This window comes from Alligator mississippiensis, chromosome 4, assembly GCF_030867095.1.
Source record: "Alligator mississippiensis isolate rAllMis1 chromosome 4, rAllMis1, whole genome shotgun sequence".
NCBI lineage: Eukaryota > Metazoa > Chordata > Crocodylia > Alligatoridae > Alligator > Alligator mississippiensis.
In genome coordinates, this window is record NC_081827.1 from 224,826,295 (window position 1) to 224,853,217 (window position 26,923).

The following is a 26,923-nucleotide window of genomic DNA, read 5'->3' on the forward strand; positions in this document are numbered from 1 at the left end:
CTATTCAGACACAGAAAAGTGAAAGGGCTTTATAAAGACTATGTCCTGCTTCATTTCTGAAATTCTTTTTCTTATCAACCAAAAGTGTTACAATGCATATTTTCTGACTTTCTTTCTCTGGACACTTAATAAACCTTCTTACCCAGGGGCGGGCAATTATTTTGGGCGGAGGGCCACTTACTGAGTTTTGGGAAGCCATCGAGGGCCGCATGACAGGCAGCCAAGGGCAGATAAATATTAATTTTCTAAACTTTTTAGGGGCCCCACGGGCCAAATAGAATGGCCTGGTGGGCCGCATCCGGCCACCGGCCTGCATTTTGCACCACCCCTGTTCTTACCCAACCCAAAGTAATGACTTCTAAGAACGCACAGGTAAAACATTAAGCATGAAAGGCTACTCTATAAATACTTGAAATGCCATATCTTGAAAGATATATTATAAGAGGATTGTTAGGATTCTTAGAATTATGAGCGATACATGCCATTTAGTTTAAATGGTATAGACATAAGCTAAAGTGGCATAATGTTAACATGCAACCCATATTTATGAGACAGATTGTAATGAAAGAAAACGTAGTAAAAACTTGTCCAAGGTCTAATCTAGATCGTTGCCCTACCTTGGGGGGTATCCACAATTCTACCCAACTTGGTGTACACAGGCACAGACTTTGGTCACACCGTGCATCCTAAAATAATAACTCATCACAATCAATATGTAGACAAACCATGCCCTCCACAAAATTCTGAGGATAAACTAGGGGAACTTACACACATGCAGGGAGCCTGTTCTGATGCACTGGAAATCCAGTGCATCGGAGCAGACTTGATTAATCGAGTCTGCTGGAGCACATAAATTGCTGCACTCTGGCAGTCTCATGCATCGTTTATCAGCAGTACAGTATGCCTCCACACTGAGAAAATGGCAGCAGTGCGCTTTGAACTAAAATATGTTCAATGTGCTTTAGTTCAAAGTGCACCTCCGCCATTTGCTCAATGCAGAGGCACACTGCACTGCTGATATAAGTGACGTGTGGGTGCTTTTAATTAGCATGGCTCACTAATTAAAACCACCAGGCACTGCATTGTGAGCACATGTAAAAATGCCATAAGTGGGCTTCCCAAGGGAACAGTGTGGTCTTCAAGATCATCACAAATGGGGTTGTTTACGAAGAAGAGGCAAGGAAGTTACTAAACATGAAACAGTTTTAAGGCAGAAAGGAAAAGAAAGAAAATTGGATTTCTTTTAAATGCACAATATAGGGAACATGTAAACTAGATCATTCAGAAAAGCAGTTCATAATTAAATTAAGAAAGGTAAGGTAAATGCCCATAAATAAGGTTTGACATTACTCCTACTATCTGTCAGAGTATCCTCTGACCTTAGGAGTAAACTTGTTCAGCTTCCATCCCCTCTCTGTTAAATATGGAATGTTTTATAGACTTGATTACCTTTTAATTTATATTTGTATTTGAATCACTTGTCAATTTTTCCGCTCTGAAACAGATTCAGTCAGAACTATCTACAATGTAGATGCCAAAAGTACTTTTTTATGAAATGATTTTCTCTATTTTTCTTCTCATATTCTACTTATTGTGCTATCCTTTTTTCATTTACTTTAAACTTTTGTGAATCTGTGAATCTCACATTCTGTTTCCTTGCTGCTCTTTGCTGGACTATTTCCATTCTCAAATACTATACTATACAACTAATGCATAGGAACTGGGTTACCTCCCTTTGACCATCTTTTCTATCTTCTATTCATATTTTCTGCTGTTATTTTAAAAGTCTCTTGCTGTCCTCCATGTTTTATTAAGATACAACCTATTTTATTTAGCTAACTTTCATCTCTTCCTTTAAAACTGGGTCCTGACCTTGCAACCTCACACAAGTTTGGGTTTGCAGATTCAGATTCTACTTTCCACAGATTTTAGCAATAAAAAACTAGACTGGTAACAACATGTGAAGACAAAAAAGAGTTCAAACACAGTCAATGCAAATTTATTTAAAAACTCTAATGGTTATTTGCAGAATCCTCTCTCAGCATCACCTCTCTCTAGCCACACATGCAAACCATATCCATTTGTACCTTCACACAAACAAAAACATCCACTATTGTTAATAGAAGTTAATGGAATTAAGCTAGATACCATCTTCCATGGATAACTTTAGTGGAGATTAGACTGAATTTATTAATAAACTGGAATATTATATATTATTATGGCTTTAATTCCACAATGATATCTATAATAAGACTCCATGGATCTAGATGATTAAAAAGATTCCAGCCTCAAAAAGTGATATTCATTGGAACCCGAAGAGGCATATTCAAATTATATCAGTGCTGACAATACTTAGAAAGTATATAATAGTACTTTAAGTGTTAGAAGGAATGTTTTAAAAAATCTCTTTAAATTCTCCTCTATCATTGTAACTAAATAACACAGAATTACACAAGCACAAATGTATAAGCTGAAAAAGTAGAAAATAAAGTATTTTAAAATCTATTACTAATAATCATTCTCCAATGAAGGTCACGCACCTTAGTATTTACACAAGCCTACTGGCTATTCTCTGTACTAAGAACTCTAACATATTCTCTGTACGAAGACCTCTAGCACACACAAAATACTTTAATTTACAAAAGCAGTACAGACTACAACAAAAGTACACCTACATGCATCTGTCATTTATTTTTTTAAATTCCAGGAAAACTCAACATAAACATATCTGAGGAACTGAGTTAATTTCTACAGAATTTACTACATTTAACTTACCAACCTTCTTGGGTATGCAGGTGTGCACCATCTTTGTATAATATACATTTAATTTTCAAAATGATCACTCAAACATTTCGCTCATGAGGAGATAATCAGCAGTAATAGTACTTCATTAACAACATTATACCATGCTATTTAAGATATGAAAAGAGAAAAATCTACTTCAATTTTGGAAAAAGCAATAAAATTATAAGTGATACATATACCTTATGTTGTGTTGTTTTACTTACCAGTTGTTTCCACAATGCCCTCTAGGATAACGACAATCTCAAACTGTTCAGTTTGCATGCTTCGCTGAGAAAGGTCATAGAAGGGGCTTTTGGCATCGATCACATGGCAGATTGTAAGTGGGGAAACAAGAAAAAGTTGATCTGCTCCTGTGCTAAAACCTACGTCCAGTTCAAGTTGATCGAGGGGAAGGAACTCGCCCTCAGGTGTCTGCCGAGACTAGAAAAGCAGTCAGGGGAAAAAAAAGAAAAGAAAAAGAAGAAATTACCACTAGCACAGCGATTTTCAAGACAGCCCAACAGTGATTCACATCATTGCCAACATTTTGCACTATCAGTCATCTGAGACAAAATCCAAACAAATCACTATACAGCAATGTTATAGAAAAATAGGCAGAAGTCCAATGTTGTTCATACAGAATATGTACGAATTATTTATACTATACAACTTACTATAATTACCACTTGCTAACTCATGAATCTTGGAAAAATGCCTGGCCTCAAAATGGCTGTTAAGACAAATTACAGAAGTGAGTGTACATCAATGGTGTTCTCCCATCAGATCACCTGGTGTTCTACCACCAGATCACCATTGCCTGGCGGTGAAAATAACATCAGAGTACCATATTTTCTTGCATGTGCATGCACCTCTTTCCAAAATATTGGGATGCATATATTGAACAGGGAAGATGATATTCTGACTAGGATACTAGCTCCCTGGTTTTACTCCTGCTCCACAGTGCAGCTGCTGTGGTATTACTATTCAGGCAGCTGAGAGAATCAGTTGACATAATGATTCACTGTTCTTCAATTGAGGTGTTAATGATTGTTGCTTCTTTGATGTTCCACTTATAAAGCTAACCTTTCTTAAGGCAATTTTGCTATCTACTAGCTGTTCCTGGTCTCTCTTCTATTTCACAGCCCTGGAAACCCTTTACCTATTTTCAAAATCATAGATCCACCTATAGGGCCCAGTCTTTAGTATCAGCAAGGGTTTTAGCTTTAGTTAAGCAGGAAAGGGAGGTTGAATAAGCAAAAGATGAGGCTCTGTCCCTCTCTGTGAAGCCAAAATGCTAGAAAAAATCTTTTTTCTTCATTCTGCCTTTCAAAAATAAGGTGTATAATATATTCTGGGATATGTAATATGCAAGAAAATATGTTAAGCTAAATGTGCCTTCAAGGCTTTTCTGTATCACATTCACAGTTGTTAACATTATGGCTTCACCAAAAATAATCCATACAGGAGCAAACTGCCAGTAAGTCAAACTTGACAGTATAAATGGGCATGTTTGAAATAAATACTTAGCAAGCAGCAAGAACTCACTAAAAAGCTGAAGAAGACAGCTGAAAGGTAATTTCAAAGATTCCCATAATTAGGCTCAATTCTGAATTGGCTCCTACAGCTTGAAGAGAAAAAAGTCTTTAGAAGCAAGCAGTTCCCGAACCACCCAACTGTAACACATACATTTGCAACCACTGCCATAGATCATACAAATCTTGGATTGGACTATTCATTCACATGAAACATTGCAAACCAACTGCATCATAGGCTGCAGTTTCCACCATCTCTTGTAGATGAAAGGATGTCATACCTGCTACCAACAGACAAGTCATTGCAATTAAGTTCATGGAATTAATCAGGAGCAAGGTATGACTCTTTGGGTGCATCTACACATGCCAATTTAAGGCACATTAGCCATTCTTAAAGTTCATTAAAGGCACAGGTCTACATGTGCGCTCCCTTAATAGGACTTAAAATGGAGATTTTAGGCTATTTACAGCTTAATACGATACCTGCAAAACCAGGTATCATATTTACGTGTGCATAGCTAAATCACCTTAATACAAGTGTAGATACTCTAAAGTGCATTAATTCACGTATGTCGGCTGACTTGAGACCAACTTTAGTCCCAAGTTGGTCTGTACACCATGTTAATGTGCCTTAGCTCATGCACATGCAGAAGTGTGCCTAAATCACCTTAATGTGCATTAGGCAAATATGTATTAAGTTTAGGCATGCATAAAAGTATGTGTAGACATGCCGTTTAAGAGTCAGGGGAGCAGACCAGGCCATTCACAAGAAAATGTGTGGTCAAAGATGATTCATTGTAATTATCATAATTAAATAATGCCTATATCTACAGATACACATATCTGTATAATGTATAAAAGTATGCAATTATAGATATTTTGCCTTGCTTTGCAGTTGTTCCATATGCATAATGTCAACTCATTGTGAATTTCATATGTGAAGAGTAGAGCTAAAGTGTTTTACCATAATTAAAGCTATAGCAATGAACGTAACCAGAAAAACAGTCATATGACCCACTATGGGCTTCGTATTACTAAATATATATAATCAGAGCTCATTCGATGTACTGTTTTACTCAACAAAAAACAGGTGTTTGGAAGCTAGTCAACAATGATTAATGGTACAAAAATGAATTGAAAAGTGCTGTTTGCTTCTATAGTTAATGTTTGTCCTTTATGATACTCAAAGCCATATATTTACAGAATTGCTTTGAGGCTGCTGAATTATTCTCAGAGCTAAAACATGAAATTCAGGGTGCCAGCTAAGTGTATGTTGTTTTTAAAACAATCATGACTAATATTTAAGGGCATTTTTACACATGCAATTTCTGCAGTGCTGAGTGCTTTGAAAAGCTCCTGAGCTGCAATGCTCACACTTGTATAAATGGTGAAATGCGCATCAGTGCTGAGAAAATGGCAGCAGCACACTTTTGAACTAAAACACATAGAAGATGCTTTAGTTCAAAAGGGCACCACCATTTTCTGCACGCTGTTACGCATTTCACTGCTTATACGGCTGCATGCGATACACGCACAGTAGCACAGTGCACGTCAGCTCACGTGCTGCTCCAAAGCAGCAGATCTCCGGCACGTCGCAGGATGAAGAAGTATGTGTATAAATGCCCAAAATTACAGTAAAGATTGCAGATTATCAATAACGAACTATAGTCTGTCTAATCTCGGACATGCTGCTGCTTCCCCTGTCCGCGCCACCCATCAACAGCCCACAATGACCTTTTTGCAAAGCAGATGAAGAGCCCAGTTGTACTGCATGCATGGCATGTGGAGTTTTCCAAATTTCTCATGAAGTATAAGGTTGGCAATTGTGCAGTTTTTAGAGCTTTCTCTTTACTTAAGGAGGTGGGTAAATTTCACTATATCTGTATAAACAATGGCAATTCTAAGCTATAAAGTTTGAGATTTTTTTTTTGTATGTCTAGATTTTAACATTTTTTCTGTTCTTTGTTTTATATCTCAAGTTCATCACAAGACTTTAACCAAAACATTTGAAACTACTTTTTTATTAAAACCAGGTCACGTTTCTACCTTCATGTTAATCTGTTGCATGATTCTGTCTGTCAACGAAATGCAGAGAAAATGGGATTTAATGTTATATCATTAGAAAAACATTTCAGTAGGTGGTATAATGAGAATATCACAGGCAATTCCATGAGATGAGAATCTATTTTAAAGCAGTCTGGGAAACTTCAGAAGCATAAAATATTGATGAAACTGCAAAGTTCCCCGCTCCCTGCTTTTTCTGATTTGCCTATTCTATACACATATTGCACTGCCGTTAGTAAAGAGACATAAGTATCCTGTGTCTGCTTTACATTTTTAAAAGGTAATAACCATAAGAATGAAATATAATCCTTAGGGCGCTGAAAAATATTTTGAAATCTGATTAATTAGAACTTCCATTTATGCTACTCTGTGTATTTTGGGATGGGGCCACAGGTTGGCACAGGACACCATGGGCAGGGCAGCAGGCAGGGGCTGGGGCTAGGATCACAGAGCAATGACACCACTGGGCTAGGGCCCGGCGCAGAGCCACAATCTGCTCCCTCCATGGCCCTACCCATGGAACCAGCACCCTATGATCCCAATCCCAGCCCCAGCCCTGCCCATCTGTCTTGCTCCCGGATGCCACTACCCACCCACCTATGGCCCCATCCTCCCAGCCAAGTGCACTATGGATCCAAAGAGACCCTGCCCACCTGCTCCATCTGGCCCCCCGTGATGAGTGTGGGGTGGATGGGACAGGGTGCCTGAGCAGTGGGGCCAGATCCAGAAGCAGTGGCAGAGACTGGTAGTTGCAGCTGGAAGGAGCCATCACTGCTGGGGCTCCTGGGAAGTGAGTCCAGCCACCATGCTGCCCCAGCCTGGCTGCGCACCCTTGGGTAGTGGGACTGGCTATATGCACCAAGGCCTGGGCTGCCCCCTACACATGGGCTGAGCAGAGCCAAGGCACCTGCCACAGACTGGATAAAATCCCTTGGCAAGCTGGATCTGGCCTGCAGGCTGTATTTTGCCCGTGCCCATTGTAATTGCACAAGAACTGAAAGAAGGAATCAAGGAAAGGGTGTTACTCCTGAAACTGCTTTTAGCACTTTTTTAGCACTTGTTACTAGATTTCAATATTATATTAGTCAATAAAGTTTATATTATTCAACAAGTCCCTATACATTTAGGTTATCCCACTAAAACCTAAATATTTGTCTGTGTAACAGATTGCTGTTATGTATAAAGTTTAAGCTTAAAGTAGACAGAAGAAATTTAAACAAAAAAAAAGGCACACTTTTTGACAGCCAATGTTTAACCATTTGAAGAATTTACCGGAGTTGGTAGGTGGGTTCTTCATTAGCAGATGTTTTGAAATCAAGATCAGTTGTTTCCCTAGAAGATAAATTCTAATTCAAACAGAAATTAATTCAGGGAAATCCTATGGCCTGTGTTATAAAGGTCAGACTAGATCAGCACAATGGTCCCTTCTGGCCTTATTAACTACAGAGAGACCTTCAGTTTTATTTCCAGTTAGTTCTGACCTTATGAATTATAAGGTTGTAATATGAAAATTATCCCACTGTCAACCACTACATAGAAAAACTTTATTCATTTAATTACATCAAATGCCTCCATAGATTTATTGTGTGATATAAGTGATTTAATAATATTACCATAATCTTGAGAATAAAACCTATATATAGTTTTGATTTTCTAATTTAAAAATAATGTATAGTAACAGAGGCCACTTTTTTTACAATATATCACCCTCCCTCCTCTCTTCCTATTGACTCAATACACCTCCTTGCCTGCTGCTCTGCCATGTTTCCCCCTTCTTCTCTTCTTTGTTCCCTGCTCCTGCTGCTGCTCTGACTCTTTATTTCTTCTTCTTAGTGCTCCAAATATGTTGGCAGGCATAGATCACTATAGCCCTTATTGGTAACCACATTTTTTCTTGCTGAGTTTATTTTTTACTACTTAACAGTTAGTTTACTTTTATTTATAGAAAAGAAGAGTTGAAAACTAGCATATCTATCAACAAGAACATTTTACATATGTGGTCAAGAGGAATTTTCACTTTTAAATCAAAATGTGTATAATTTAAAATAATCTTTTACTGATGTAAATGTTCATCCTACGTAAAACTTTATTCAAATGGATAATCCTAGTGAGTTCAATGAAATTACATACATTGGGTAAATTATGTTGTTACTTGTTTGCAAAACCCAGTTTGTATTATTTTCTCTATTTTATTGCTATTATTTAGATCTGGCTTCAATACTTAAACATAATAGGATTGTAAACATGGATTTATTTGGTGTATATATATGTATATGTGCACCCTTGGTTTGTTCTGCAGAAGACACTGTAGTCAGCACAGCTGTGAATTGCAAGATCCAACCAATTATATGCACCACAGGAAGGCACACTGGCTACCCTGAAATAAAAAGCCACCTTTGGAGCAAAAGAGGAATCTGTTCTGGCAAATCTATAGATATAGATATATAATGGCCTCTAAGTAAAGGACTCTTCTAGCTAAGATGTGAAGGAAAGGTCAGTGAAGGGAAGCAAAGAGAATATGAAGAGTCACCTGTGAAATGTATCTGTTGGGAAAAAGGTAGCAAAGGAAAAGTTTGTGGATGTATAGATAGATAGATAGATATAAATTTAAATAGGAATGATATACTTGCATTTTGAGATTGGAGGAAGTTCTAAAAACTCTATGTGTTAGTCTAACAGTTTCTAAAGTCATTAGAATCCTGCAAAAAAAATTGCTCTGTAATGGAGCTGTCTGTTTATTTTCTTATGGGACTTATTCCGGATCTGGTTTTATACATTTTAAAATACCAAAAATCCTACTGCCAGTCCATCAGAAAATAATAATTTGGTGAAATCATGTAATCTAATGGTTGTATTTTTAAAGCCCTGAAGTTTTAGCTGTGAAATAGGCCTTTTTAGTGCAAAAAGCCTCAAGAGACTTACGGGATTTTATTAAAAGTGGATTTCAATGTGACATTGAATCCAGATCCATTACAGTTAAAAGTGGCTGAGTTGTCTGTGACATCAAATCCTGCATAAACACATCAAAGTCAAATGATGTATTTAAAATGTATTTATATAAATATCTCATCTATGTTTCTCAAAGGAACAGTATTTTTTATCTAAACATGTATACACGTAGGCTAAGGGACATTAATGGAAGACAACTGCTTCTGTTAGAAATCTTTCAGTCACTTTAATATTATAAAAATAACAACACAGCTGAATAAGACTTTGCATTTTTCCTGGTGACATGGTTACATCACGACAGCATTAAAATCTCTTACTTACATTTTGGTCTGTTCCTTTTATTATATTGTTCTTGTTGTTTTACGCTAATTGTAATTAGGTAATCTGAACATCTGAAAATAAATCAGATGTAACTATGCCCTTCAGTTTATTGTTAATTTAAGCAGCAGCAGGATTAGGGCATGAAACTCTATGGCATAGGGTATAATGCGAAATTTGTACAGCTGTTTTTTAATTGGCTGGGGTAAAGATGGGTATTTTCCCTCACTTCCTGTTCCTAAAGCCACTGCCTGTTATTGAAAAAGGATGATTGGGGCAGCAACCCTAGTTTCTGCCTTCGGAAGAGGGTGCAAAAATAGCCAGCACTGCCCCAATGTGGAGCTGCTGCCCAAGATGTGGAGCTGTCCTATAACACCTCTGCACTAGGGACCCACATGAAACATGAGCTCCTGACAGTAGCAGCAACAATACTGCCAGATATTCATGCAACCCTGTTGGATGCATGAGATACCAGCTGTTTTAAGGGTGGTGTCACATGTTCAAATTAGCATTTACTAAGTGCAGTTAAAATGCAGACAGATGCATGCTCAAGCAGTTTAACATGTGTTAAGTGCCCTTGTGGCATTGCAACATTGCTCCCTTTCAGGTGATGGCTATCTCCTAACACTCACTAACTTTAATACATCAAAATATTCCAATGATTTGCAACCATTGAAAGTGAACATGTGACAAGGCCCTGAGATACAATGGAGCAACCATATTTGGAACTTGCACAGCTTTTGCCAATTTTGCTAGTGTCTTGGTTCAGGATGGTAGCATAATCAGGCAGATTACAATCAGGATATACCTGTGGGGAGGCACTTAGTGGGGACAAAATAGCAGCCATCTTCCCTGCTGTCCCATCTGCAGCCTCTGGTGGCCCAGCCACTGCTACTGCTGCCACAGCTGCCCTGGGTGTAAAACTGCACCATTAAGAATCTTGTGTCAGAGTCTCCATTACAGACAAGTACCCATGCATGAGGGCCAAGCGTAGCACCACCAATCCTTACATAGAAATCCAAGAGGCACTGTGATGATTAGGACATGCCAGTTATAGTAGAAGTGGGGAGTGCTTCCTATAGAGCTTTCAATACACAGTATGTGTTTTGCCCCCCTTAGCCAACTCAGGTGTGCTGGCACGCTGAAAAAGAAGAGCCATGGCTCTGCCCACTCCATGTTCATCCCTACTGTTTGAGTTTACTAGCCTGGATCACATAGTGATTTTTTTTATTAAAACTTGTTTTTAAAATGTAAATTATTCAATTTATATTTGTTTTTAGATTTATATCCTGCTCTTTCCAAAAGGCTCAAAGCAGCTTACAGTGTTGCTAATGCTTTACTGCCCTCCTACTTAATAGTCTTAAGATGCCAAAGTGGATGCTCTAGGCTTGTTTCTTCAATTACTGCCCTAAGCATTAGAAGAATTTCTGGTTATATATCTTGGAGGGTTTTTTAACTTTAAAATGTCATTATTAAAATGTCCACATATGCTACGAAGTAAAAGTCTGGAGCCTTGACACAAAATAACTTTGTCTAAATAATGTTTCATTAATAATACGGAACCAATTTTGTTTTGAAATGGCAATGATTTTATACCACTATGAGAGAACTTTAAAAAAACGTTAAATAAACACGATTAGTTGCTGCAGCAGCAGACGCTTATGCACATGCACAACTTTGAATGCATCAGTAGTCCCACTAGAGTTAATGAGACTGTTCATATGAAGTAAATTATTTATCTGCTTAAATGTTTCCAGGATCCAAGACTTAACATGTTTTGTCCATAACACTTTTGTAAAATTCAAATAAGGTACCCTGCTAGTAGTGGCATTAAACATCATTTATAAATAAAATCCATAATCGTTGGACAAAGTTGCAAGAACCCATGTTTTCAAATTAGCTTTACAAATTGTGTTCATTAGAGCAGTACTTGAGGCACAACCAAAAATGAGCCCCCTTTGTGTAAACAACCCCTATTCAAAAGCATTTACAATCTAAATAGACTCAACCTACAGGGACAGGTAAAACAGGAACAGTCTACACAGAGTGAGCTATTTAATTGTAGCAAATGTTCTGAATTAGTGATCAGCTAAAATGAAAAGAAAGGTGAAGGGGGCTTTTAAAGAGAAAGCAGATCATATGCAATTGACAGGAGAAAGAAAATAAAAAGGGTAAACGTGGACTAAAAATGAAGTGAAAATGCTGTAATGAAGGGGAGAATAAAAAGACATAGGCAATTGGAAAAAGGCAGACAAAGTCTCATCTGAAGATACGCTTTCTAAATCAAATAATCTACATCATTTACATTGTGATTTAGAAGTCATTTTACACTGCCTCCGACATGTATTACTCGTGTCCCTCTGGAACTATGAACTAACTAAATGTTGAAGGGTGAGGTGGCATTTATTCTTTACTCCCTTACATGACCATGTTACCGCTCACTGTGTAGTTCTTGATAACTTACTCATGTTAGTTACTATGTATGTTGTGTATATATTAAAAAAACAGACAGCTATGCTGTAATGAAGGATTGAATCTTTCACCTTGTAAAGTAATCTTAAGTATGGAAAACCCAGAGCATTGAGAGTCAGATTGTGATATCCTAGCTCAAATATTATCCACAAATGGTCCTACTGAGGTTAAAGTACTATTCAGTCTGAATAAGGGTATTATAACCTGCATAAATTTAATGTTTGTGGCATGGGAATAGTCTCAAATGAATATTATGATGATTTGCAAAGTTAACTAGAGTTCATCAGAATTTTTTTTTTTTTTGCAGTGATGTTTTTACTTCTGTCAAAGCTCTTTTGCAAAATCTTTGAGGTTTAACCTCAACATCTTTGAGGTCTATAAAATCAAATATTTTAATTTTAACTTCTTGGTTTTTAAAGGACCCCATTCTCCAGAAGAGATTTTTTCTGAAAATGTTGAATTGTTAACAAATAGTTCGTCATACAATTATTGACCAGCTGTAAAGATTACTTTGATATTCCAACCCTGTTACTCTGTCTTGAAAGAAAATGAAGGTTCATTAGTATCCAAAAGAAATCTGTTTTGTTGCTTTTATCAAACAAAAACTATTCCACACAGGTCACAAAGTTCTGAGAAAAGTCCTTTCAATATGGAAATATTGCAATATCCTGCAAATACAAAATACGTCTATTGAAAACTGTTCAAAGGACGGTGCATTTATTACAGTATACTTTGCTAAAAAAGTGTTCTTCTGCCCACGAGATCATTCTGACTTCAGATTTTTATGCTGAACTAGGTTTATCCAGCACACAGTATACTCAGCCCCCAGGAAAACTGGATCTTACAGATGCAAAGTACAAAGTCCCTAACTTTTCAGTGGGTAATCTGCAAAGCCAGTTGAGATGTATGTGTATAATTTGGCCAGATACTCTCAAACAGCATGTGAAGAGGTAAACATACATTGTTCCATGCCCAGCCTCTCCTCAACCTCCTGTCCCCCCATCACTCAGCCCCTGTAAAGGTAAGTAAACACTGTAATAAATAAATTGTGTGTTAAATAACGTTCTGCTCAGTTCACAGAAGTTGCATAGGGGTTCCTGGACAGTGAAAAGGTTTAAAACCACTGCTTAAGGCCATTACTTACCCTTTTCTAGTCCCTCCCCACCCAGTGATTTAGCCCAATAATGCAAAACCTTCCAGCTCTGTGTACCAGAAGAGTCGTGTGGGGGTGGGTCCTGGGCTGAAACCCATGGGCAGTCTGCTTGATTCGGTGTGGGGTTGCTCTATGGGTGCAATCCTGTGCTCCGGCCCAGGCCTATGCCTTAGATCCAGCCATGGAGCAACCCTATGCTTAGAAGCTGCAGCAATTAACCCTGCCACCATTCCCATGCTACCAAATTTCTGGACCCATGGGAAGCCCTGCAGGCTGGATTACACATCCCTGTAACTCAGAGGTTGAGCACCACCAATGTAGCCCATCCTTGCACAAAGATCTCTTCAGAGCCTACATCATTAGACTATAATGGAGACCATCTTCAAAAGGCATCGAACCTTCTCCTTCTATAAGCAGAGAGAAATTTTATGTGGAAGGACTCTTCTATCGATGCCGTTTTAGGAAGACAATTTAAATCATTATTACTATGATGCACAAACACTGTTTACTGTCTGTGGAGCACCATATATATACACATACTACAGTACAGTTTTTACTATAATTCATTCATTCATACATATAGCATTTGCAACTCTTTATGGAATCATAAATTTTAAGAGCAGCTTCAGCTTTGGTAATTCTCTGCAGAGGTATCATGAGAATACGACAAGGCATCTTTTTAATTTATAAACTGTTGTGACTGATATGTAACTTATGTCCGAACTCCTGTATAAAATGTAGGTATGTTAAATTCAGAAGGCTGAACTCTAATTAGTTAGCATTGCCTAATAACATAAGGCAGTTTGATGGTTTGCTTTGGTGCCCTCTAAAGACAAAATGAACACTAACTAGGCTATTTTACATGTAATTCACTTTAGTAATTTAAACTGATATTAATAGTGGGAAAAATCCCCTTTAATAAATATTGAGAAGCAGAACTGAAATCTGGTTTCATTATGTAAAAATACCTGTAGTAGATGCTTGGGGGGAAAGCTAGAGTACTTCCTCAAATTATTTCAGTCGATCTATGAAAATCACCCTAGCAAGATAATAAAGAAGCAAGTTAAATAGTGTCATTTCTTCTAAGTCTTCTCTCCTACAATACTAACAAAATAATTACTGAAAATTAAAACAATGTGTGGGCCAATGCTACATTTGGAGATGAGATTCTACTATGATTCAGGATGTAACCAAGGACTTGCTGCGCAACCACTACTAAACATAGTGAATCTTAAAATATGTGCAACAGGATGCCAAAATCTTGCCACTAGATCCATGTAGAGGAACACATGCACCTAAATCTAATCTTGCAATACTGTGTACATCTTTGATGGGTACAGCACCAATGAAGATACAGTCTCTTCTCTTGGGCTAAAGGGCTTAGGGGAAGGAGTGGGGAGGGGATCTCCGGCATAAGTGCTATGCCTGGTTACCCATCATTCTCCCACTGGCTCCCAATCTAAGTGTATAGAAGAGCAGGGGGAGGATACCTCTCTCTCATTCCCCAGTTGTACTGAACCATGGGGCAAGAGAGGGAGCTAATTTGCCTACTTCTGCTTCCACTAGACAATTGGGAGCATAATGGACTGATTTTTTTTGACAGCTAGGATGATAAAAAAGGAGGTAGTGTCTGTCTTGTCTGTTTGGGAGTATCCATTTTGGGCTCTAGCAAGATGGTCTCTAATGAGGGTGGGCTAAGATGTTGACATCATCTTGTTTGGACTCTAACAAGGATTATTCCCCATATTGCAAAATCATTCTGTGGATTCTTCACCTTCCTTTAAGGATCCCAGAGCTGAAGTTTGAGGGTCTAAATTACATTCAGCATGACTTCAGTGGGTCCTAGTGAGATCAGTAAGCTAATATGGATGCACATTGAAATCCTGAAAGCCCACAGTCCTTGAGCAGGCATGGTGAGGGGATATGCCTCCATGTGTCAGACAGGATGGGGCTCCCCTCCTCTTTAATTGTCTACCTGCTCCAAATAGAAGACAAGCAGGAGACTCGGGGTTCCAACAAAGGTCTCCAAGGACATCTGAGGGCATGGAGGGACAACAGTCTTCACACCTCCTCAGGACTTTGAAGAACAATGACACATTACCCAGGTGAAACCCCTTTTGGAACAGTTGGAACAGACTTGTGGGGTAGCTTGTATGGTGGGTTTCCATACCTTTAATTAAAGCTAAGACATACACATATCTGTGCCCACATCAATAGTTTTCATTCATGCTATTTAAATTGTAGGACTGGGTCCTCATTACTATAATGAAAACACACAAGAGTAACTGAGGGCAGGATTTGGTACCAAGCAGGGAATGCAGGGGAATCCTAGTCTCTTCTACCAATAAACCACAAAAATATTTTTGAAGTATTTTTGGTTTTTTAGAGTGGAAAATTAATACACACTTACAATGAGGTTCCTATTCTAGCCAATTTTATTTTCAAACTAGGATCTTGGGGCTGAGGAAATCTGTTCGCTCATTTTGGTGGACTTTAGACGAGGCCCTACCATAATACTGAACGCCTTATGCATACATTCTATTTATTTTTTAAAGTATTATTTCCGTTGGATGCCGTCTTCTAAAATACAATGAAAAAAATTTAAGTATTCCTAGGTTTTGGATGAAACAGGATGAAAACTGACTTGAATCTCTCCCTTTAGTAAATTATGCCTATTTCAGCTGTCTCACAAGGATATTTAAATTATAGTTTAAACAATCAGAAAAGCCACCTTTTCAGTTTTCTTTAGAAAGTGTACAAATCAATTATTACAACTTCTATACTCAGACTCATGAAAGTAGACCTGCAAAAAGAGGGGTCTCCCAGAGAACTGTTAATGTTGTTTCAAAGAGATATCACAGAAAGTTAAGAAGGATTCTAGATGGAAATTGCTGTCTTTAAGAATATTACCTGTTTAATAAGTGACTCAAAATTGTATAAGCTGCATACTCCTCAGGGCATTGACCTATCATTTGTATTTGTCTTTAACATTCAAGTGTATTGTGATGCTAAAAATTAACAATAACCAAAGGTTGTCATGAAGTAATAGAGCTTAAAGAGGCCCAAATCCAGAAATCAAAGGCCAACTATGGAAAATATTCTTGTGTTAATGAGATATTCCAAAGAGTAACACCATGCACAGAACAAAGAAAAGTGTTGGCTTACACTTCTCTCCATCCATCTCAGTTTAAAAGTGAAATCTACCTCAAGATCTGTTGCTTTGAAAAGGAAGAAGAAGATAAGTTCTGGGTTGGGTGGAAGTAAGAGTGCAGTAGAGAAGGAAAAGAATGATTGTGATCTGAGTACCCAAAAGGTAAAAGGGCAAAAGGAGTGTGATGCACTGAGCAAGAGCACTGAACAAGAGAAGAAAGGAAGGAGAAATGAATGTTCTGGGTGGAAACAGGAAGATAAAGGACATGTAAATGTTCTTAATGAAGTGCTCTGAAGGTTGTCATAATACTACGAAAGGAAACAACTGACGGACCTGAAGAGGTCTAGGGAGGAGAAAGTCAGGGAAAGAGAAAGAGGAAGGTGCACATGCTCTGGTGGAAGTGTCAGGGATGTAGGACAAGGTGAAAGTGGCTTTGAGATGGAGGCCAGGGAGAACCCTGGACAGCAAGTGGAAGGGAAAGATGAAGTGGTGTGAGGACTGGTGATGGCAGAGCAGTGGACAGTGGGGGGCGGAGAGGGGAGCTTCAGGTGCACGTGCCTGTGCCAATGCCAGGGCAAGAGGATTCTGCACTTACTTTTAGTAGTTTGCAGCGGATCTGCGCTGATACCATGTGGCTGTTGCGAAGATTGCCCACCCTAAACATAAGGGTAAGTTTGCCATCCCGCATAGAGATGACAGCGTGCTCACTAAACATCAGCGTCTCTGCCCGCTTCTTTGGCTGGGACATCTTGATAAACATGCAGCCAATGAGGAAGGCATCCACGATGGAACCCAGGATGGACTGGAAGAGAAAGAGGATGATGCCTTCTGGACATTTGTCAGTGATGTAGCGGTAGCCATAGCCAATGGTGGCCTCAGTCTCTATGAAGAAGAGGAAGGCAGAGGGGAAGTTGTAGACATTGGCCACACAGGGAGTGTAATTTTCATCATGAGCTTTGTTCAGGTCGCCCCGCATGTAGGCAATGATCCACCACATGGAGGCCATGAAGAGCCAGGCCACAGTGTATGTGAGGATGAAGATGAAGAGATTCCAACGCCATTTGAGGTCCACCAGGGTGGTGAAGAGGTCCGACAAGTAGCGGCTTGTCTCGCTGCCCAGGTTGCCATGCTGCACGTTGCACCGACCATTCTTGTCCACAAATCGTTGTCTCTTTCTCTTAGGGGCCGCAGCTGTCGCCTGCTGCTGGTGAAAGCCTGAGCCGCTGGAAGAGGTGGTCACTACCTGGTAATCGTCCCCAAATTTCCTTCGGAGTGCAGACATAATATGGAGAGACCAGCCAGAGTCACCAGAGAGGAGGCACCACCAGTTTTGCACGGCACAGAGGGGCGAGGAGGGGAATCCGTGTCACCCCTTTCCTCCCGACTTTTTCACTTGACTCTCAACCTGTCCCCCTCCCTCCGTGCCTCTATCCTTCTCCTCCTCTCTGCCTGCCTTTTCTTTTTCCCTTTTGTCCCTTCTTGCCTTGCTCTCCCGCTTTGTTACACCCTCCCTCCAGCTCTCTCCTTTGCTTTCCCCAATCCTCCTCCCTCTATTTAACAGGCAAAGTCCCTCTCTTCCCTTCCTCCTCCTCCTCCCGCCATACACTTGAAGCCAGGGACCCTGCAGCGATGTCCGGCTCCGTTTTACCTTTCCTGCAAGGCTGCCTGCCTCTGCCTGCGCGCCTCTGCCTCTCCTATTCCACTTCCCCTGCTGCACCTGCAAGTTAGAGGGGGGAAGCGGATTTCTTCCGTGCAAACTAGCTGCAATCAAATGAGCAGATGTTCGCCCCTCTGCTTCTTTCCTTCCTCCTGCACGGCGCTATCCTTCGGCGAGCACCGGGCACAAAGGCATCCCTTCCCCGGCTCGGTGCCCCCTCTTGAACGGCAGCAGCCCCCTCCCCCCCGACCCCGACCCCGACCCCTCCCTGCCGATCACCCGAGGCAGCAAGATGCAGCAAGCGCGTCCCTGCGGCGCCGGGCTCCGGCGCGGCCGCCCCCGCTGCTCAGCCGGACACGAGCGAGGCACATGGGCGGGGGGCGATCAGCGGCTCCCGGCGGCTCCGAAGCGGCTGCTCCTTCTCCTTCTCCCTCCGCTCATCGCCGCATGTGCCGGCGGGCGAGTCGCACCCGGCTGCCCCGGCTCGGCGGGCTCAGCGGGACCCCGCGTGTGCAAGCGCCCCGTGGCGCGGGCTCAGCTGCCCGGGGCCAGCATCGCTTCCCCCGCGGCGGCGGCGGCGGCGGCGGCGAGACCCGTGCCTGTGCCTGCGTGTGTCTGTGCGGGCGGCGCTGCGCGATGGGCTGCAGCCCCGCCTGGCCCTGCCTCCGCCAGCCTCGCTCGCTCCGCCGCCGCCGCCGCCACCCAGCCGCGGCCCCCCGGGAGCAGCCCCTGTCCGCGCGGCTCAGCCGGCAGGTGCCTGGCTTTGGGGCGGCTCAGCGCGCCTGCATCCCCCTCCCCGGCCCCGTGCTCATCTCCCCGCACCTTTCCCTCTAGCTCCCTCCTCCCCACTTTCCCCGCAGAGGTCGGTCCCTCTCCCCCCCCGGCCCTGTTCCCCTTCCCACCAGCTCGCCTGCTTCCCTCTGTCCCCAAACCTCTGCTCCCCTTCACCCATCCTCAGCGGCCCCCTCCCCAGGCACTGCCGACCTGCCAGCTACCCTCCATCCTCAAACCTCCCAACTCCTTCCCCATCTCCTCAGCTCCCCCACATCTGCAGTTCTTCTCTCCACCGTCCTGCCTCCCCTACACCCTTCCTCTGAATCTCCCTCAGCCTCCTCCATCTTACCAGCAACCTGCCACCTGCCCCTGGCAAGGTTCCTCAGCCCCCGCTGTGCACACCACGGGGGCCTGCACCCCGCGCACCTCCAGCCCTCTTGCAGGGGCCCCCATGGCTGCGGCTGGCGGGGACAGGCTCGCTCATCTGCTGGGCAAGAGCAGCACAACAGGCCCTGGAGCAGTGCTTCCCAAACTTTGCCTCAGCATGACCCCATTTCTGGCCCCATTTCCTCAACATGGCCCCTCTCGGCTCCCCACCCCCATAACCCACTCTGCTGATGTTGCAACCCCATTTGGGATCACAACCCACAGTTTGGGAACTACTGCCCTAGAGGCAAGACACTGCATTGCTCTTCCTCCTTTAGCCAGTCCCTCAGCCCCCATTTAACAGCTGACTAAAACTTGTGCCTCCCATACTGCAGTCCTCCCCATTGTCTTCCCCCCACCTCTCAAGATGGGAGAGAATGGGGACAAGGTGGAAACCACAGATATTCCCAGGTAGCCACCTGTTGAACACACCCAAAAAAACAAAAGCTACAAATGTGGTTTACATGACTGATGGAAATGTAGGAGCACTGGAGCTGCTCTGCTACAGGCTCAGCTAGGCCAGCAGCTCTTAGACTTTCCGTAGCCTGTGGCCAAATAGCTCTACAGAGGCCTGGAGGGAAAATGGTCACAAAACCATTATCCTGAAAACTGGTTTCTTAAAATTAAGTAGATGGTGAAGGAGCAGGAAAGCCAGTTTGGGGGCAAGGGGTGCCCTTGTTTAAAATATCCATTCATGTTCCTTTAAAATCACCCTGCCAATGATTGAGACAAGGACTGGGGAGCATGGAGAGGAGCGGGGGGTAGACCCTCCTCCCTCTGAGGGAAATATATCAACCTCCCAGACACTACACAGATGTTCTTGTTCCCATTCCCCAGCACAGGCTGCAGTGAGTTGTCTTTGAGTTTGCACCCCTGGTTGCCCTGCCTGCACCTGCAGGGGACAAAGCCCCCAGGTCATCACCCCTGCTCCTTGCCAAAAGGTACTTGGGGTGACTGGGAGCAAAGCAAGGCTTTGTCCAGGCTCTGATCCTGTGAACCTGCTGCTCTGATTGCTCAGCACAAAGCCACCCTAGCTGCAGCTGTGCTCCATGCACCACCTACTTAGCTGCATGGGCAGATTCAAGAGGAACAAGAGCTAGCGCTTATTAGAGGCTCTGTACCCGGCAGGAGGGCAAGGGTCCTAGCCCAATGTCCGTCTTTTGCTGCTGATGCTGCATCTGCCGCTACCCTGCTCAGTGCATTGCTCCCCATGGTTTGCAATCAGGTTGGCAGCTGCTCTCTGCCACCTGTGCCAGATGCACCTGGCCTGAGCGGTGCCACCAGCAAAGGGTGGGAGAGCAGCCTGCCAGCCCAGCTGAACCAGCCAGACCTTGAATCCCGGTCCTTTCCCTGCCCGCCAGAGCCTAGCAGGCAAGGGGGAGGAAGGTCTTTTGGGACAGAGAAAACACCTCCTTTCTCCTCTTTGCATGGTACTCCGACCTCCTCCCAACCCCTTCGGTTATACACACCTAATTGTCCTTGCCTTGCTAAGCATCGGAAAGGGAGCAAGAATGGGGTCCAAAGGTGTAGCTTCTGGAGAATAACATCCAAGGCTCTTTGGAGAATGGAAGGGCTCTTGGTTCTGTGGCTGTCCAGCACCTAGCACAGCTGTTGCTTGAACCAAATCTAAAGCTACAAGGGCACTACTGCAATACTTTATTTAATAACATCTTTTCTATCCCTGCCACCTGTGCAGAGTCTCGCTCTCCTGGATAAGGTCTCCCATGCTTACCTCTGGTGCATGCAGAGTAAGAATATGGAATATGGCAGCCTTATTTTGTTTAAGGCTGTATTCAATTCTTCTGTTAAACATGAGTAAATGTATGCTTGCTTCAGAATATCATTATACGTTAACTACAAAGACATTAAAGGGAATCCAACATCATTAAAAGCACAACAGGAAATTATTAACAAAAACTGTTAAATTACAGATAAGGTTGCTCATAAATGAAGAAAGTCAATGACAAAGGAAAGGAAATTAAGATTCTTCATATCTACTTACTTAGCAATTTGGCAATAAAATATACACATTTCTTTTCAATCAGGATTTCAAAGAGTTAAGTTATGTGATGTAATCACATTTACCCATTTTTAAATGCATTTCATTCCCCACCCAGGACACTAAAAAAATCCTTCACAGTCTTACCTACAACCGAAGTTTAACAGATTAAACATAATTTCCCTTATCTATAATAAGAAAACAATATATAACAAGTGGAGGAAAGGGAAAGATCATAGTAATGAATATCAATCAAAAACTAGGGGCTGTAAAAAATTGATAAGGGAAGAAAAAAGGACACAAGGGGAAATATGTGGTCAGCACAGTTAAGGGCAGTAAGTAGTTTTGTACATGTATTAGGAAATAAAAGGCATTCCACAAATGGCATTGGGAAGAAAGCTAATGATATGTCATTATTTAATAAAAGTAAAGCAAGAGAACCAGACAAATAAACCCAGACAAAATGATGGAACAGCTGCAAAGGGACTTGGTTACTAAAGAATCATAGCTGGTTTATATAATCATTGTTAATAAACCTGGGTTTATGGACAATAGATCATGTCAATCTAATGTATCTTTCTGATGAGATTGCACATTTTGCTGATAAAAGTAATGCTATTAAGGCATTTGACTTAGTATCATGCTGCATTTTGCTTAAGCAATTAGAACTATTCAAAATGAATATGGTGAACAGTAAATGGATTAAAAATGGTCTACCCAGTAAGTCTCAAAGTATAACTGCAAACAGGAAATCATCAAAGAGAAGTTTATTTTACTGTCTGATTCATGGTTTACTGGCATAATTAATTCACATTAACTGAGGTAGCATTACCTCTTAAAAAAGAAGTAGTAATCACAGTAAAAGTTGTTAAGAAATTTTGTATTTTCCTAGATCAGTACTGTCCAGCTGTTGGCCCCTGGGCTGCATACAGCCTCTGAGGGCTTAAACCACAGAGCCAGTGCTCCTGTTCTGGATGTCACTCCCCCATTTCCTCACTTGCTGCTGCCACTAGAATCTCATTGCTCCCATTCTCTCCTCCAGCTTACACTGCCTGCTCCCACTCCTGGGGCAGGGTGAAGAAGTGCAGCCTCAGTGGAGCTGAGGTAGCCCGTGGTCAGAGGGTTTGGGGGGGACCCAGAACACCATTCAGCAGGTATGCCAGTGCAGTGCAGCAGGAGTCATTCACTACATAGCAGGGGAGGAGGGGTGCATGGCAGGACTGCACTATGCATTGTGATTCATAGAGAAGTAGCCACCTAGTCCAGAGGGGCCTATGTGGTGCAGTATATCTACACACTGGGACCTTGGGGAGCACCAGGGCCTCTTGTAGTATGTCAGAGCCTGTGTGGTATGGCAGTACAGGGATGGGGAGAGTCCACATGGTGCAGTGGCAGGGCATGGGGGCTTGCACAATGTGCCATGGCCCATGTGCTGCAGCATGGGGAGTGGGGGAGGGGCTCACATTGCATGGCATGCAGCCTACATGACATGCCTGATGTGCTGCTCTAGGTGTGTGGCTGAGATGCCCATGGCCCCCCAGCCACTTAGAAATTGGGTAGCCCTGTCACAGATGATGAATAAAGTAAATGGTAAAAACAACTAAAATAGTTCATACATCTCTTGAGGAAGGCCTCTGAAGCATTTTACAGTGCCAGACATGACACTGCATGGGCCTTCATGGTCTATCAAAAGCCATCTCCTAAGTCAGGATTTGGCAGCCTCTAGCCCATGGAGCCATTGGATCACCCACAGACATGAGGCTTTGGCAACACTCAGCACTTTCCAAAATAAATCTCTCTTTGTTGTTGCCTACCTATGTTTTCCAACTTATTCTGATAACTGGAAGCAGGGAAGTCCAAAGAGGAATGTCCTAATCAAATTTCCTTAGTAGGGCTCTTGAGAATTTCTCAGCTCTGCCATCAGTTGATGCAGCAAGGCATGGAGTGAGAAGCAATACATTAGAAACAGGATAGGACTGAAGTCAGTGGAGTTTCAGATACAAGTGTGCTGTCCATCATAATCTGAGACTGGGCTGAGTGCAATGAATGAATGATAAACAGTTCTGCATATCCCTGCCAGGCCTCCTAGACTTGTCAAATCTAGTCGTGACCTCATCACCAGTTGTGTCAAATGCTGCTAATATGCAAAACAGCATTACCATGAATGTTTGTCTTCTTTTATTGGCTACCTGGAGGTTATCCACCAGTGCCCTCTCTGCATTATATCTGGCCTGAGGCCTGAAGGTAAAGGGATTAGTGTAATAGAAGATGGCAGATGGACCCAGAATCCATTCAGGAACAACTCCTTTATCACTTTTATGCAGAAAAGGAATATTGGAGCCAGAACAGTAAATGTTTCATTCTTGTCTCCAAAAAAATCATTGAAACTACTTGTGGGAGGAAGCCAGAATCAGGTTTTTGGATGCTTCGTCCCTTAGTCACTGGTCTTCTCTCCTCTTTATCCATGTCCTAATATTTCCTGTCTCTCTCCTGCCCCCCCCCCTTTTCCCCCCCAAAGCCTCTCTTTCCTTATGCTGCTTTCTGTCTCCTACATCTGTGGGTATAAACATTTTATTGCCTTCTGTTTGGCACAGCAGAGACAATCTTTCTATAACTTTGAACATTATCATTATGATTATATGAACTACATTTATGCAAAAGATGGCTATTTAGAAAGAAGCAAAATACTGAAAGATATACCTACTTACCATCACTATTACAAGAGCAAACACCAATTTTCTCACCTAGAAAAGTAGCCCCCTTAATGGGATTTTTCAGCTACAGTAGAAATAGATCAACTGCCACTTTTGTTTGAGCTCCTTTCCACATGCTTGACAACTCCAGGTGGCGATAGGTGGTGTGGGTTAATGAAAATTTATACTTGTTTTACTACATTCAGAAAGGTAAGTAAATCATAGGTGTGAGGAATAAGACTTAAACCCATATGCATATAATAATTTCAATTGGCATTCAAATGATCTCAGTGAAAGGAATATGTTGCTTACAGCTGTACCCTGCAAAGAATTCTCTTCTTCCAGCCAGATATAAATGGTAGCTGTGTCTGGTAATTCTGACACTGTAGCTGATGAATAGGATATGAACACTGGAATCTGCTAACTCTGGAACTTACTTTTGAGTTCTTAATTTATCCTGGTGTTCATAATGTTATACATGGTACTATAATATATAGTACTATACTGTGTTATACAGAGTCCACCAGGACTCTGTATTCCACCTGAATAAAATAAGATTTCAGAACACAGACAATTTGAAAAGCCACTAAGATCACAATGTACATCATTGAAATCTCCCAAGTGGCTGAATCTGCCAATAATTCAAGCAGTGGAATTGTATTATGCGCACAGTGGTGCATGATGGCAACATAAACTCTTTGATGAATATAAATTTATAAATCAAAAGTGGATTTCTTATTTTAATTTAAATTCGGCTTTTTAGAATATTCTTAGGATATGAGACAGACCATTCCAAAGTGGAGGTTACCATGAGGTATCAAAACATTGTAATAACAGTTTTAATAGATTAATTCTTATCTACAAATCAGAAAAATTCCTGAGAAACCCAGTTGACTGAGTCTGAGTTTCTGTGAACTGAAGCAGAATACCTAGATAAGCTCTAACTGAACAACAAGCTGTTGGACTAAATGGAGAAATAACTCTGTAAAGTTTATTATGCAAGAGGTCAGACTAGGTGATCATAGTGGTCGCTTCTGGCCCGAAGATCTAAAAATCACCAAAATCAGAATGATTGATTGGTATAACATTTTGTGTTGCATGCAGGTACCTCAAATAATATGCACTGGTAACATAGACTAGTTGACTGTAAATTTGGGTCTTAAACCTGTGACTATGTTCATATAACAAGAATCCTGTTGATTACTGTATTGTCCTACCTGGATACTAGGGCTGTGCGATGCTTCGGACAGAGCTTCGGATCCGGAGAAGCTTCGGACGCTCCGGGGTCCGAAGCAGCACATCCGGGTTGAAGCGCTGCCTCGTTAGGCTTCCTGAAGTGGTTCGGAGCTTCCGAAGAGCTTTGGAGCCGCCTCAGAGCCGCCTTGGAGATCCGGCTATAGGGTAAAATGGGGAAACAATAAAATATCTATAACTTTGGGGAGTTTTGTCTGATTTGGATAAAATTTTTAGGGTTGGTAGACTCTGCAGAGAGGATGAAGTCTGTCAATATTCAAGAAGATTGGTGCAGCGGTTTGGGGGAAACTGTACCCCAAATTCTTGAAAGCAAAACTCATTTCACGTCTAGGCGTTACAACATAGCAGGGTGAAAACTACAGGAACGGTAGGTCTTACTGGGGCCACAAAGCCTGTCAAGTTTCAAGAAGATCGGCACAGGGGTTTGGGGGAAACTGCCCCTCAAGCTGTGGACAAGCAAAACTCGTGCCATGGGTGCTTGTGGGACTGACTGTCTGTCTTGGGGCGGGGGGAGACACTGCTGCAGGCCTGGCTGCTAAGCTGCTGTGTTACCAGTTACCAATCAATCAGTCATGATTCACTGAGGGACCAGGGACTCAGGGACCAGCTCAATACACAGGACCTAGCTACTACATAAGGACTTAACGAGCATCAATTAACACCTACAAAACCAGGCTAAGGAGAGGAAAGAATCAATACAGACAATCAAGTGCCCCAAGACAGACACAGTCTTGGCATGAGTTTTGCCTGTCAGCAGCTAGGGGTGCAGGGCCCCAGAACCCCCCTGCATCGATCTCCTTGACAGTTGGCAGGCATCATGGCCTCAGCAGGGGCCACCATCCCTGCAGCTGTCACCCCGCTGCACCTTAGCGCACACAGCGTCACCCTTGGCATGGATTTTGCTTGTTTGCAGCTTGAGGTGCAGTTCCCCCCAAGCCCCTGCACCAATCTCCTTGAAACTTGGCAGACTTTGTGGGCTCAGTACGAGCTACCATCCCTGCAGTTTTCACCCCCCTGTGTTGTAACACACAGCCGTGACATGAGTTTGGCTTTCAAGAATTTGGGGTACAGTTATCCCCAAACCCTGCACCGATCTTCTTGAAACTTGGCAGGTTTCATGCTCTCAGCAGAGGCTACCATCCAAATCAGGCAAGTTTCATCCAAATCAGACAAAAAACAACAAAGTTATAGATATTTCATTGATTCCCCGTTATACCCTATGGCTGGATCTCCAAGGTGGCTCCAAGGCTTCGGAGTCACTTGGGCTGGATCGAGGTGGAAACCTGGTCCAGAGCTCCAGATCGGATCATGGCCATCCAAGTGGCCAGATCCAAAGCCAGATCAGATCGCTGCCAACTCGCACAGGTCTACTGGATGCTAGAGTCTGTCCTCACTCATCCAGTTTCAGGATCAGGCATCTGGGTCAATGAGATTCTTTTGATTTCTTCTGCAGGCTTTGGATCAGGCCTCTAGAAAGGGAATCCATGCAGCACAAACATAATACAGTACTGCATGCAAACATACTAAGATTTCTCAGTGAGTGTAATTTAGAAAATCTAATAGCAAAATTCCTTTCCAAGTAATAATGATAATTTCATTATCTTTTACCATTTTAAATGGTATTTTTTATTAAATTTCTTGCATCTATAGGTTTACTGAGAAGAAGAGAAAACAAAACATTCTTGGCAAAATTCTAC

At 42.1% G+C, this 26,923-nt stretch overlaps 1 protein-coding gene across 1 annotated transcript in view; it reads right to left on the reverse strand.

Annotated features, from left to right (window-relative positions):
* KCNJ3 (potassium inwardly rectifying channel subfamily J member 3) overlaps positions 1-18,295 on the reverse strand; it is a 178,488-nt gene extending 160,193 nt beyond the window's left edge. The window contains exons 1-2 of the mRNA XM_006265126.3: positions 17,019-18,295; positions 3,009-3,225 (exon numbers count right to left, since the gene is read on the reverse strand). Of these exons, the coding sequence (XP_006265188.1) occupies positions 3,009-3,225; positions 17,019-17,705 (904 nt within the window). The 5' untranslated portion in view covers positions 17,706-18,295. The remainder of the gene's footprint in view (positions 1-3,008; positions 3,226-17,018) is intronic.
* Positions 18,296-26,923: the final 8,628 nt, after the last annotated feature.